The sequence below is a fragment of the Mytilus trossulus genome, chromosome 5 (genome assembly GCF_036588685.1).
Source record: "Mytilus trossulus isolate FHL-02 chromosome 5, PNRI_Mtr1.1.1.hap1, whole genome shotgun sequence".
NCBI classification, from domain to species: Eukaryota; Metazoa; Mollusca; class Bivalvia; order Mytilida; family Mytilidae; genus Mytilus; species Mytilus trossulus.
Window position 1 is genome coordinate 66,798,900 of NC_086377.1, and position 15,246 is coordinate 66,814,145.

Genomic DNA, 15,246 nt, shown 5'->3' on the forward strand with positions numbered 1-15,246 from the left:
GATGGATTGTTTGATACTTGCATAATTATTCATCAAAGGTACCAGGCCTATTAGCAGACTTATCAGTGACGCTCAGATCAAAATAGTTAGACAACATAACAAGTACAAAGTTGAAGAACACTGGTGATAATAAATTCCAAAAAGTTGTTTATAAATGACTGCAATATTGGTACAAATGATTTAAACATTGTGTTTGTTTTAATGAAGAGTTCCAAAATTAATTTCTATACTTAAAATACTGAAATGACACTAAAAACAATAGTTTATATATCTAAGAATGATTCGTATAACAAAGTATGTTTCACATATCAATAAACATTCATCATATGTGTATGTCATATTAGAAAATACATTGTAGTTATATTCTTGCATCATACATGTCATGAATAAGTTAAATTTTGTCACTTTTAATTATTTAAATGATGAGACTTACATATTTTTAAAGAACACATCATCAAAACATACCAAATTAATCCTATTACTCCTGATAAAGCAGATATAACATATATAATGACACAACACAGCCGATATATATTGTAAATGTTGTTACTCTTTTATACCTGCTATGAAACAGAAAATATGAAACTAACACGCATTTTGATATATCCAAATCAGCCAAAGCACTTCTATATAGTATTATATAATCGTAGGATTTGCAATAAACAACATTTATAGCAAGTCATTATAAATCCCTAACACTGTCCACTGGTTACTTATTACATGAATATACATTGAAGACCTGTTGGTGACCTTCTGCTGTTGTCTGCTCTATGGTCGGGTTGTTGTCCCTTTGTCACATTCCTCATTTCCATTCTCAATTTTACAATTCATTAATTTTGTCATTAAAAAAAAGTTATCCGCCATCAAACACTCTTGACGGAAACCGGCTAAACATTTTTGTATAAGTGAGATTTTCAATGAAAAATAAAACCTTCATCAGAGTTGATGAAGGTAATTGATAGAGGAACACCATTTCAATTTGGTAACGAGGACATTATACTGAGTACATGAACAACTTATTTTGTATTCCTATTCGTCAAATTTTTATTTTTATTTTCGTAAGGTAACAGAATCAACTTTAATTTAATTAATTCATACTGTTTATAAAGTGAGAAACTGTAATGCAGAACTAGAATCTGCCAAGTTAGAAAAATACATTAGGAATGACACTCGGATATGAGATATGACAACTTTGATATACGACGTTCGTACAGTTTTCTGAATTTTCTATTGGTAAACGTGCAATAACTTTGAAAAAGTGTTGTTGTCAGTTATTTAGTGCATTTTAGGTCTATTGTAAAAATGTAAAAAAAGAAACGAGAGATTTAATACACAATAGTTTGGTTTGTGGAATTATTTGGGTTCTCTACTTCTTGTTGTAAAGATTAAACACTCAATACAATCCACATTTCATTTGAAGCTAGTTAATTTACATGGCTCTATATAGCTAAAACTCAGGAACTCCTTCAATTATATACAAAATTAAATTCGATACATGTTTGTAATTTTGTTCAAGCAAGATAACAATGTAGTCATGTTAGTTGTACATAGTAATATATATGCAAAAGTCAAACAGTATGGTACTTGCTCACTTCTTTACAAACAGCTTCATGAATCTTCCTGTTTATTTCTTGACATTTTTCGGAACAATATGTGGCTGTTTTGCATTTGCTACATGTTTTAAGGTTTATATTACTATACAAAAAACACTGAGAGCAGAAATTGAACCTGGATAACTTTCTGGTGAACCACGTGTTGTACAATATAACCAACGCATGCAAGTTTGCTGCATTTGATTGGTTATTTTTATAATTAATTTCACTGTTATTAACCTTCAAATATGCTATCAAATAACGCAACGGATTCCATGACATTGTTAATTTTTCTAGCGCTAAAGGTGTAAACCCAGCAGTGAAGTAACTCCAAGCCAACAGATTATAGGCTACTTCAGGATGTCTAACATTTCTTAAATCTTTAATTTGGAAAATATTATGTATATCGTTCGCGGACAAATTGACCCCACTAAATTTCAGTTTTATTAAGAATTTGAGCAGACAATAGTAAATATTCCTATCAACAACAGCTCCATAACTCCAAGGCGTTTTAGGAACTTCTCTTTCGCTTTTCGTTAATGAAATAGTAGAGTACTTGAACACTTCAAACTTTACAGCGTCAGGAATAATTGGTAGTTCAGTTGGCATAAACGAAACACATGAAGATTTACTTAATTGTGAAATGCCAATGCTATTTACAGCCATCGGAGATATTTCAGCGTAAATACTATCATAACTATGGCCAATACAGTGAGACCGACTATTTTTTATTGTTTCTTCGTCGAGTTGATCTAAAAACCATTCGCAATCTTTATAACAACCAAGAGCGTACAACACAGATACAAACTTCAGATATCCAGTTATTCCACCTTTCATGAAATATGTGTAAGATCCTAACAAAAGGAAATTACGACCCAGAATATTTGGTTGATAAATACACATTGCAGAAATATTACTAGCCAAGCTCATGTAGATGAAGGGTTTTAAGATGGATAGAGAAAATCGTGTTTCTTCTGTTGTGTGCTCAGTAATATGTTTTTTTTGTTGAATACGATCTAACATAAGCCAAAGAAGTTCTATTAAATTTGTGCGTTTTTCATAGGTTAGATATAGACAGAATTCACACATTGCAGCTTCGACAATTCGTATGTTCAGCTTGCATATTACGTTTTTATATGCATTAATGCTATCTATCCGAAGACTTTGAAACAGTTCGGGCGACCTCCGTGCTTCGAAATATTCCCACATATTGTCAGATTTTATATGCCTCAAAAAACTCCATCCGTCACGTAAAAGTATAACTAATTTGTTTTCTGACAATGTTCTCAAATCGTGAGGCAACTTTCCTTCAAACATATTTTCACTGAGAATAAAGTAGTTAGGGCAGAAACCTTGTCTAACCCAATCTAACATTCGCCTAATACACAGCTTAACACATTGAAAAAGATTTTCTTGTCGCCAAACATCCAAATTATTCTCTTCTATCACATAAAATAAACATGTCTTCCAATGGTATGAACTTATACATTCCACATTAATAATATCACGATTAAACATTTTAAGAACAACATAACATTTAAATTGGACATCTGTAAGATCGAATATTAGTTTCCGTTCTTGTAATGAGAGAGATATTCTCCATTCGAAATTTTGTTCGATAGACAAAACGTGACCTTTTCTCACAAGAAAATACCCAAGCGATTTCAGCTCATTGATCACATCTTTTGTTAACCATCCATTGCATCTTTGTCTGGTCAGCCATTCATTTGCCTCTACAGGCCACTGTTTGGACCTGTAACATGTGACTACATCAATACTTATACCATTATAATTTCCAATGGTTGCAGCAGGCTTGTTCTTGGGTCTTGGCATGTACGGTTGTTTATCTTTATGTTCACCTATAATCTCAGTCAGAAGTATTCGCTTACAATCATCAATTTCAAACAAACCTTTAAAATGACTGTCATAAAAAGACAAATTGGTAATTGTGCCAGGTTTTTTTCCCCTTACGATTTGTAATTTAACATACCCAGCAGGTGTATGAAGATCTCTTATGATTAATAAGGAATATCGGTTTAGAACAGCTTTTGATATGTCCTCGATGACACTAACATTGTCATCACACCAAATAACATCAAAGTCAGTCTTAACACCTGTCAAAATAATAAATATGATTGTAATACATTCTTAAACCTGTGAACTCAACCTCAAGTGTTTTTGAAAATACCTATAGATTAACACTTACACTTAATCAGTCACCGGGATATTTTTATTTTTTATTTTTATATCGAAAAGAAGTACAGTATCTATCTGAACTCCTAGCATAAGGTAAAAAAAACGAACTCCAATGAATATTAAAAAATGAAAGTCCCTTATCAAAAGGCTAAAATCAAATGTTCAAACATATTACACAAATGGAAAACAACTGTCATGCTCTCAACTTGGTGCATGTATTTCTATATTTCGACAATGGTGGATAAAACCTGGATGTACTTGCAGCTAGTTAAATCTCCCACCTGTAGAATAACATTGTATATGGGTTGCACTTATAATAGAATGAATTGTTGTCTTGTATGGCCCTATAGAACATAGGAATAAGGTTTGTAATTATATCAAAGAAACCAAATCATATTTAATGTAATATATGATATTCGCATGTCTAACCACCGTGTCGATACTATTGTTAATCGCTGATGTGTTGACCGGCATTATCATTGACATTGTCATTTTCTCGTTTTAATTGTTTTACATTGTCTTATCGGGGCCTTTTATAGCTGACTATGCAGTATGGGCTTTGCTCATTGTTGAAGGTCGTACGGTGACCTATAGGTGTTAATGTTTGAGTCATTTTGGTCTTTTGTGGATAGTTATCTCATTGGCAATCATACCACATCTTCTTTTTTATATATTAATAAATTTACTGATTATAAAACTGATCAGTTTTCGAAAAACAAAAGAATGTTTACCTGGTGTTAATGTACCTTCCCATTTACCGCCAACTTCATAATTGGCCATCTTTTTATTTTCGGATCCAAAAGTACAAATAATCTCAAACGTAATGCCACATTGTTGAATACTCTTCCTATACTCATCGTTCGCTCCAATACCATCAAGGACTTCGTATAACCAGGCGCTATCCTTTTCATCGTCTGAAAATATTTTGGTTGGTCAATGTATAATACAATGGTCATCACCTTAAGTTTGACTTTAAGATACCTTTTATATCAATAAATTGTTTATTCATGAATAGGATGATGCATACATTTTCAATTTTGGTTTTCAAGCGAGTTCGATGAAACTGTATAAATAAAGTGATAAACAAACTGTTGTGTACAAGCGAAATCAAAACTTAATTGTTACATACTTTACAAATAACACTTGGAGAGTGACATTTTTTAGGCAAAAATATTTGGACTCGAATTAAGTTCCGATGATTTTTCTCAACATTCTTACATTAATCATAGAAATGTATTCAATGCTTGTACAAAGGTAGGACTATGACAGTTATTGTCCTTTCGTTTTTATGTGTTTTTGTCATTTGATTTTGCCATATGATTATGGTCTTTCCGATTGGATTTCCTCTGAGTTGAGTATTTTTGTGATTTTACTTTTTTTGTAGGGCGTACCTTGAAAATCCCCTACTCGTGTCTTTGAAGGATAAAACAGCTCATATTACATATAAAGACTGGAATGTGTTCACTGGTTTTTTTCAAGTAAAACAAATAAACTTTGTAAAGTCTTTTTGGAGCTTTTTCCAACAAGAAATATTATTATACCTAACACAATGTCATCAATATACTGTTGTTTTTTTGTCATCAATATACATGTACTCGAGTTTTGACGAACATTATATGGATTGACACATTTCAATGATACGGTTCTTTTTTTTCTAATTTGCACTAATGTGGCAGCCTTTGCAATGTGTTCGTACACATATGCATAGAAACAGAATAAATACAAACCCTTTTTAAAAACTATATAAACAGTCATTTTCCTAAATCTTTAGATTTTATTAAATGTAAACATGTACCATCATTTGCAATTGTAATTAGTATGATTATCTATATGTGCCTTCTTTGTTTTGTTTACATAGTTAGGATGGGACCTATGTATGGATGTATCTGTTTGTTCCCCCAATAATAGTACCCTTTCACATAACAGAAGCTGTGTTGGCTTTGTCCGAGGAAACTTCTGTTGGTGTCTCGCAAAGGATGAATTGAGATTGATATACAAATTAAGGACGCTTAAACTCTATAAATAAGACATTAATGGTCTTGCCAATGACACCCTAGGCTGGATATACAGACTTGACGTAATATCTTGCAACATTTCTACTCGCAAAGACTTTTTGTTTTCAAAGTCTATACAGTCCGACTAGGATTCCTATTCCAGCATGTCGTTTACCAATTATTGATTACTCAGTAGAGGTAAAGTGCGTATCATCCAGAAACTCAAGGTGCCTAAGAACGTTTTCATCAAACATTATAAAAAACATGATTAGACCATTATCTCTTCAATTTGACAGGGACTAGAATGATGGTGTTTATGTTCTACTTGTTGCTGTCAAAGCGGCTGGTAAAGAAGTCTGTGGTTTTAAACTTTTTGAATTGATGTTTTGTCATAGTGTAAGGTTACCATTGAGATTTGTTAAATACATATGGCTTACTGAACCCACTGGGCAGAACTTTGCGTCTAGATTTTAAGAAAACATAATTATGTACAGCTTGTTGTATAGTTAGAATGTTTTTTTTAAACATTTCAGCTTAAGGGAATAATATTGTATGCTGAATATACAAGGAACAGTTTTTTTTAGTCTCGAGAAAAAGTACTTGCACTTGTAAGATGTCAATATAATAAGAATGTGACCTATTTATACTTGTTTTGAAAATGTGTATTTAAGAAATTACTGGAACAATCGTAGATACTGATGAATTTATTTTATCTTTATAGTTCACTTGATTATAATTCAATAATTATCTTAATTTATGGTGAGTAATTAACACTTCTACAGTGTTATAGAAGCTTACTTCTTAAATGTTTTAGAAGCTTTTCTTCTACAATTTCCCTTATGTTTTTCCTTCTTCACCGTTCTGAAGGTTTATGTGGTAACTATATATACAGACAACAAACTGAGACTTATTCAGAAATATAGAAGTATTCTCAGAAGATCTGTTTAAGTGTCGGATTGACACTTTTGATGAATCCTAGATAAAGCAAAAAAATATAGAATTATAAATTCAGATAGTGATCAGTTATGGTTATATGACTATTTGTAAGATATTTCTTACTTGTTATTTGACATTGCTTTTTTGTCTTTTGTAGGCTACAATTTAAAGATGATCTTTGACCGAAATACAGTTATTAAGGCATTTTGAAAAGACATCTTATGTATTGCTTCATATCAAATAGACAAATATTGACCATTTCAAACAGCTTCTATGGAAAACGTACCGATTTCAGTAGTACTTTTTCCATTTGCTTCTTCCATTTCTTCTTCTTTTTTTTCTTCTTTAACTTCTACCAAATATTGAACAGCTTCAAAAAGAGACAGATACGTTAACTCCACCAACAGTCATCCTTTTCAAAATATCTTATATCCTCTAGCCTGCAACAATAAAATGAACTTTAACTTATACAGCCTTGGATAACAGACATACATATTAACAATACTAGAATATATTACGTTTAAATTGTTTCATGTTGATTTAGCTAATTGTTTTTTGTTATACCTTTCAAAATACTTATCATACCTTAAAATCAAATTATAGATACACAGTTCTCAATTTATAAAATGTGGAATGAGTTTTAGACCCTACTAACAAAGCCCATTAGTACTCACGTTAAGTCATTATTTCCAAAGTGAACATTGAAACACATACACATGAACTTAGTAGTTTTTCTGTTCGTCAGCAGATATGAGCTGTATGTTCCCTTTTTATGAGATGTAAGCTAGTGTCATAGCTTGAACAATGTTTTAATTAGTCTTCCAAAATCTTTAAATGCAAGACTACTGAATGCCTTTTCTAACTATCTATAATTAACCTTATGCTTTACAATTGTACATTTCGTGTAAAGCACGATAAAGTTATGTTGTCCTTTAAACTATCTATAATCATCTGTATTCTTTATAAATGTATTGTGTTTCATTCACGTATACCATGAATAAATTATATTGTATTCTTATATACTTACCTGTTGATTGTTTTATTTATTAATTTAAAATCACTAATGGGGCATATCATAACTAAATTAAAAGAATTTTATGAGGGATAAAATACGATTTAGTTTGTCCTTCAGAAAGTACATATTGATTTACTATTATGCTAAGTCCTGTCATACTGCAGTCATTAGTAACAATGTCAGCGAAGATATGTGTAGCAAACATGTGTGTAGCATAATTATTTTTTAACGCTGATTTAAATCATAATGAATACAAAGCGAATTTAACCCATATGTATATGTTATTTGAATGATGAAGAACGCAATTAGACTAATTGTATACTTAGACGTGTCAACAATTTAAATTGACTACATTTGTAGTTTTTGTTATTACAAAAAATAAAAACGTTTTAGTAACATCACTAGAATTAATCAAGCGTAACTTAACTTCAAATGATCTACCATTAATTGAAATGTATAATTAACTTGTCTTATGTGTACATAATCATGATTCTTTCAAGTACATGTCATGGTTATTGTGGTTTTGAATGATTTTATATTTTGTTCTGTTTCAGGTGTCAAAAAGATAAATATATCAAAAACTGAATTAAAACTGGTCCACTACGAAATTAATTAAACTGTAATGTTCCGTATGGAAAAAATTCAAAACCTGAATGATCAAAATGAAATAAAAATATATAGAAAGCTAAATTCAACAAATTCTATTTGGTTGAAACATTATAATTATTTCCTGATCAATATATCCCAACTTACGGCGTTATTTATAAATATGTCCTTTAGTTATCATATTTGATAAACATAGGTTGGTGATAATATTAAAACTTAAAGCGATTTGAAATACTTTTAATATGGCCGGAAGGATGAATATGGAAATTAAAAAAAGTTGTGAAAGTCGTCAATATCTAATGGTATAACATTAAGTGATTGATCGATATAGCCCATACAAGAGTCAATTATTGATTAAAAGATGCAAAAGTTAATTGATGGTTTATTGTGTACTTTTTGTGAAAAGCAATATTCATATAGAAAAAGAAACACATACTACCTATAACACGTTATTAAGATGAAAAACAAAGTATGTACCAATAATATATACTTCATGACCAACGAGTAATATTTGTGAAGTTGTTACGGAATATTTATATGAAAAGCGTATTGGGACCTTCCGATGAACTTTTTAAAACCGGACTGTTTTTTAATTAATAATATAACACCCTAAAATAAATAATATATGAAATAGTTTCATGCCCACCTGGATATACAGAAATGACACCACCAATTTTTTAAATGGACGAAATTTAACAGTGCAGTAACTTCTACAGCAATAATAAGAAAGGAAACATGTTCACATTTTATCTGGCAAATTTTAAGTTGGAAACATAACGGTTATTTTTTCGGCTTCGTATATTTTGGCATACAAACAAAAACAAATTTTACTTAGCAAATGTACGACTCGGTCGATATTTGAAAAGTGAATAATTAAAAAGAAACGAAATAATTTTAAAAACAAGATTCATTTACAATGATTTGGTCATACTTTCGCTTTAAGGGTGTTACACAAATTTATTTTTGCTAAATCGAACTTATTCAGAAATAACATATTGACTTATTATGATGCTAAATCGTATGATGATTATTCAGCGATACTGTTACTTTTACTTGATTGAATCCGGCAAGAAATGAATACCGCAATATTTTTATTTATGAAATTTAATGTAGTTTTTACTTGAAATATGTTATGTTAACATCTTAATATATGGTTGCATTTGAAGTACACTGGTTGAAAAAAATCTAATAGTATACCTTTCTAATCTTTTCTGCTTGCATGTTGTTTAGCGTTGACTGCTCATTGATAGGTCTTTTATTAATGTTATGTATTCCTTCATAATACTAGATTCAGGTAATCTATGTTCTGTGCAATTACAATGCATAAGTATGAATGTGGTTTTACATATAATTCTATAGTTCCAAAGGTTAGAAGTAAAATCTAAAGCAAGAACAATTAACAACTTTTTTTTCGTTTTGACAGCTCTGCAATGTTTATAAACGGTTTTGAAATGCACTTAGATAGAATTATTGATCAACAAAACACAGTTGTACTTCCTTTATTGAAAATATATCCTTGTCGATCGTGCAGAACACTTTCAAATATTATTTCAAAATTTATTTTCTTTCGATGGTTGTTTGTTCTGAGTTATAATGCATAATCTATTAAATAACAGATAATTGAGCGGGGGCATATTTGTTTATAGCAACTTTAGAAATTTGTAAAATCGTAGCGAAAACAGGAAGGCATTGCAGAATATTTCAATAATGAAAATTAGCTGTCTGTGTATGTTTACTAACATAAAATAAAATGATCGAAACATGAGGAAGTTTCAGAACAATGAAATCATTCTTTTGAAATTTCAATGAAAAGTCAATTTCACAGTGAAATGGCATAACCGACAAACTGCATAAAATAACTAGCAAGATAAAATATATCCTCGAAAAATAATCTACAAATTAATTATTAAGAAAATTGTATAAAGACAACTTGAAGGAGTTTTTGGCCTATACACAAATTTTACAGAAACAATAACATAAAAAAAAAAATACATATTAAACAGTCGATAATGTGAAATCCTCAAATAATTCAAAATCGCAATTGATCTAAGGATTGATATTGTCCTAAAAATGTCCTTTACCACGTGTTGCTTATTCATGTTGGGTCATGTGTTCTATTGTTTGTCTTTTGTCTTCTTTCATTTTTTGCCAGGCGTTGTCAATTCTTTTTCGATTTATCAGTTTGACTGTCCCTCTTGTATCTTCCGTCCCTCTTTTTCAGAAACAGTCACCAGATAGTGAGAAATTGTAAAAAGCAAAGTTGCTGAGAAATCTGATTAACTAGAGGTGATTTAGCCTTGCAAGAATTACAAACTTATTCTTTATTTGCTGAATAATCCTTGTATAACATTTTTTCTCCGTTTAAAACAAATGTATCGACCTAAAATAAATATAGAGCAACAATAACATTAAAAAAACTACACAAAAAGTAAACTTCTCTTACAACATGAAAGTGAACGTCTAATTCGACTGGCAACTATACTAAGTCCTGGTAATATGAACACTGAAGGCGAGTACGACATGTCTTTGTATAAGTTATGTTCTACTTTGTTCTGTTTTGTCTACACATTGATATCGTCATGCAGAAAATGGTGTAAATTTTATGAACAGAATAGTTCCTATCTTTAAGGAGAATAATACATTTGGGCACGATCCTAATTGTAAAATTGTATAGGATAATCTATAAAGCAAAATAATATCGGCTACAAAATAAAGATTGTCAATGAAATGTATTCACAATAGCATATAAACCGACAGTACCTAAACAAAATTGATTGTCAAACAAAAATGTTATAATTTTAAGTATGGCAAAAGTCCCGAACCTTAAGGTAAATCAATAAAGACAAATCAATCAAAACAGGAAGGAGTTAACTAATGACGTGTTCCAAAATTTCACTCAATTACCAAAATGCAACACATATCTTCAGAGAGTTTCTGAGTAATAGCTATATTTATCCTACCAATCTGAACCGTTTAAATGAGTCAGTACTTTGTGTGGGAACAGACGTTTGAGAAAGACAGTGTACGAATTACAACCAGAAGCCATTCGTGTAGTTTAATCAGAAAACTTTCTTATTTTACACTTTTTTATACTGGTATAACCGACAGTTATTTCCAAAAAATTTGAACAATCTTTTATTTTTGATTTCATTAGATTGAATACAAAAAACAAAACAAAAACATTACCTTCCAGACTATATCTGTTTTCCGTTGACATACTCATTCATGTTGATCGGTGTCATGGTGGAAGCAAAATCCGCACAATTGTATGTAACACTACAAAACATCTAAAATATAGCAATATATACATGTTTCGCATTTTGACAATTTTTATCGTAATTCCGGTTAAATTGTTATTTTAAACATTGATAGGTTTTACAGGTAAATTACATAAAGTTTACACCTCAGAAGATTAAGTGTATTCATATTATTCAGCATTTAAATTACTTTATTGATCTCTAATACACGTTTACTCTTAACAAAACGTGTTATCTAGTAATTTTGTACAAACTTAAGGTAATATACTGAGCCAAACAAGTTTAGCAACACTTTTTTTTCATTTGTTTCTGCAAAAACAAAAATAAATATCATTGATATAATCCTAAGATCTACCTGTAATTTTAGACAGTCGTACTTTTTTCCGAGTGATTGATTTCGCGACCTTTCAGCGTTGCACTGGTAAATGATGTTTTTCCTTCTGTACCTGTACTTTAATATCGAAATTTTAAAATTATTATTTACTAACGATCAGTGACACACCATTGTTAAGAAAAACACATAAACTTTAGAAAAAATGGTGTGGGGCGTCAACCAGGTCTCCCCGAAAATGACCGTCAGAAAGATCTTGGAATGGTTGATGCCGGTATGAATGTTGTAGACATCAAGACTCGATTAAATGTGCATACGTCAAAAGTTAAAAGACTAACAAACAGATATCGCCAAATTGCAACTGCACAGGATTGGTCGAGATATGGTAGACCCGCATAAACTAACGTCAGGGTAAGAACGCCATCTCCGCTTAACGTCACCACGTGACAAATTTATTCTGGCTGCAAGAGTAGTGTAGAAACAAAGGGCAGCTGCTGGAGTGTTTGTCAATCCTCATTGATGCATGTGGAGTATTGACGAGAAAGTCATTTGGAATAAACATTATACGCATTTTCGAATTTTGACCCTACTGCGTTCTATACAAAGATATTCCTAGTGAATATGAGTGATAAACATGAATGTCGCTTCTGACATGTCATAATTCCATTGTGTTATTCTTAAAATTTTATGTTGTTATGATTTTGTTATAAATAAAATTTGTATTTTTGTTGATAAACTTTTTTAGCTCAGTATTTATACTGACTTTATGATAATATCAAGGTATGTTTGCAGGTTATTAAGATGTTTATTGAATTAATGATTTTTCTTTGACATATTTTTAACCTAGCATATATAATAAGTCAGGACAAATATGTCTTGCCTTACGCATTTATGATTTGCTGTTACTGATTTTTAGGTTCAACGCCTGCATTAAGTGTTAGTACAGTTAAATTGTGTGAGTAAATATTGGCTAGGACTAGATATCAGCACCTGCATGCGAGTACCTAAACTTTTTTATGTATAAGTTCCATTCCAAATCCTCTCTTTGTTGGGTGTTTGTCTGCATTGTATTGTTCTAATGTGCTAAGCCATTTTCACCTGGCTTTTATAGGTCAAATTGATCTTGTGCTTTGTACACGACTGATCGTTTATAAATGTGTGTTCCGGGGGGGGGGGGACGTCAAACTTGTTCCATCCCGACACATGTATGTGCCTGTCGCTAGTACGAGGCCTGCAGTTCGATGCATGTGGTTGTCATTGGTCAATGACTTTTAGTTTTGTTTTCGTAAATTGTTTGTTTAATTGTCAGATCGATAAATTTTTCTTGTCAGGGTCTTCAAAATCTAGTTTTAACCTGTTATGTATATTTGATTCATTCACACATTGTTGTCAATACAACGAAATTGACCGTCAAATGACGCAGAATATAATCATAGCATTCGTTCAGATTAACATCCTGCGATTTTTGTTTTTTTGTTTTCCGTTTTATCGATGTTGTCCTATCACTAAATATCCCATATCTCAGTCAGCTCTTGCATCTCATATATCCCAGTGAACTTGAAATTGAGAATTTTACTAGAAGTTCTGCTTCATACCTTGATATTTTCCTCAATAATGAAACTAATGAAGATTTCATACTAAAATCTGTGACAAACAGGAATATTTCAACTTCCCAAACTATCAATTTTCCGTTTTACAGCAGTAACATGCCCTCCTCTCTGTCGTATGGTGTTCACATATCTTAATTGAAATCTTATACACGTGCATCTTAACACTATCCAACTTTCATATATAGGAGTGTGATCATTACCTTCTGTACCTGTACTTTTATAACGAAATTTAAAAATTATTTTTCACTAACGATCAGTGACACATCGTTGTTAGGAAAAACACTTAAACTTTAGAAATAGTTGTATGTTGCGTCAACCAGGTCTCCCCGAAAATGACTTGGAATGATTAATGCTGGTATGAGTGTTACAGACATGAAGCATTTATGAAGCCACCTTATAATTCTTACAAAGTGCTCCATAGTGGTGATATGCCATTTTTTATTTATATTTCTGTAAAAATTACAGAAACCGTTGATGTTTGATGCTTCATCACTATTTCCCAACTATATCCATAGTAGATTTTAAAATAAATAATACATAATAATTGCATTTAACCTTATATGTTCTTTTTTTAGCCATGGCTGCCGGCTGTCATTGGACACATATTCTTAAAAGATAACCTATGATGTTTATGGAAATGTTTGGATAAATTTGTATTTTCAGAGGAGGATATATTTGTAAACGTTTACGACGACGGACGACGACAGCCGACGACGACGACGACGGAGAACGGACACCAAGTAAAGAGAAAGGACCATTTACCAAGACCTGTACCAAGTCAGGTATATGACAGTTCTTGTCCATTCGTTTTTTATGCGTTTTGTCATTTGATTTTGCAATGTGATTATGGACTTTCCGATTGGATTTTCCTCTGAATTAAGTTTTTTTCCTTTTGGCTCTTGGGCCAGTTGAACTAAAATTAGATATCTGATCCCAAGGTAAATAATAAAAGGGATAGGTCAATAAAAACTGACAAAATCGACGGGAATTGATCCTAACTGCTTTCATATTCCTGACTTGGTACAAACATGTTTCGAGCAAAAAACATGATGTTATATAAAAAAAAACGATGTGGTATTATTGTCAATGAGACAACTCTCTTCAGGAGACCAAATGAGACAGAAATTAATAACTATATGTCATCGTACGGACTTCAACAATTAGCAAAGTCCATACCGCATAGTCAGCCATAGAAGGCCCCGAAATGACAAATGTAAAACAGTTCAAAAGAGAAAACCTTCGACCTTATTTATGTTAGAAAAATGAAATAAAACCAAATATGTAGCACAGCGGCAAACGGCAACAACTGGCTTCTGATTTGGGACAGGCAAATATATACAGAATATTGCGCGGTTAAACATGTTGATGGGATCCCAACACTCCCCCTGTTCCCTTTTTAACAGTCCTAAATAGAGACCCTTACTGACATGACTAATGGATATATAAGAATTGGAAAATAAAAGGTAGACCGGAATACAAAGGGTTTTTTTTTTTCAGATAAAGAAGAAAACAAATGGTACAAAAGAGGACACGTAGATTCGGAAAAAACACCCGACGTCTCGAAAAAGCATGGATATTTGCCATTTGCTGTTGAGTCACCATTAGTAAATCAACACCCATTGTCTGTAATTTCCCTTAAATATTTTGCAACTGGACGCTATTAGTAATTTATATTTAATCAAAGAAACTTCAAACTTCCTCAATACCAT

General features: G+C 31.5%; 1 protein-coding gene across 1 annotated transcript; it reads right to left on the reverse strand.

Annotated features, from left to right (window-relative positions):
• Positions 1 to 502: 502 nt before the first annotated feature.
• Positions 503 to 7,142, reverse strand: LOC134719820 (uncharacterized). Its single transcript, XM_063582772.1, has 3 exons — positions 7,005 to 7,142; positions 4,520 to 4,702; positions 503 to 3,706 (listed from the first exon to the last, which is right to left on the reverse strand). Exons 1-3 carry the CDS (start codon positions 7,039 to 7,041, stop codon positions 1,569 to 1,571), a joined length of 2,358 nt encoding a protein of 785 aa, XP_063438842.1. The 5' UTR covers positions 7,042 to 7,142; the 3' UTR covers positions 503 to 1,568.
• Positions 7,143 to 15,246: the final 8,104 nt, after the last annotated feature.

Bases quoted from the DNA above. Each gene is read 5' to 3' on its own strand.
- LOC134719820 (XM_063582772.1), bottom strand. From the start codon at position 7,041: ATGGAAGAAGCAAATGGAAAAAGTACTACTGAAATCG. The intron at 4,703-7,004 runs GTACGTTTTCCA...AAATATTTTCAG, and splicing joins AAAAAGTACTACTGAAATCG to ACGATGAAAAGGATAGCGCC. The intron at 3,707-4,519 runs GTAAACATTCTT...TTATTTTGACAG, and splicing joins GGAAGGTACATTAACACCAG to GTGTTAAGACTGACTTTGAT.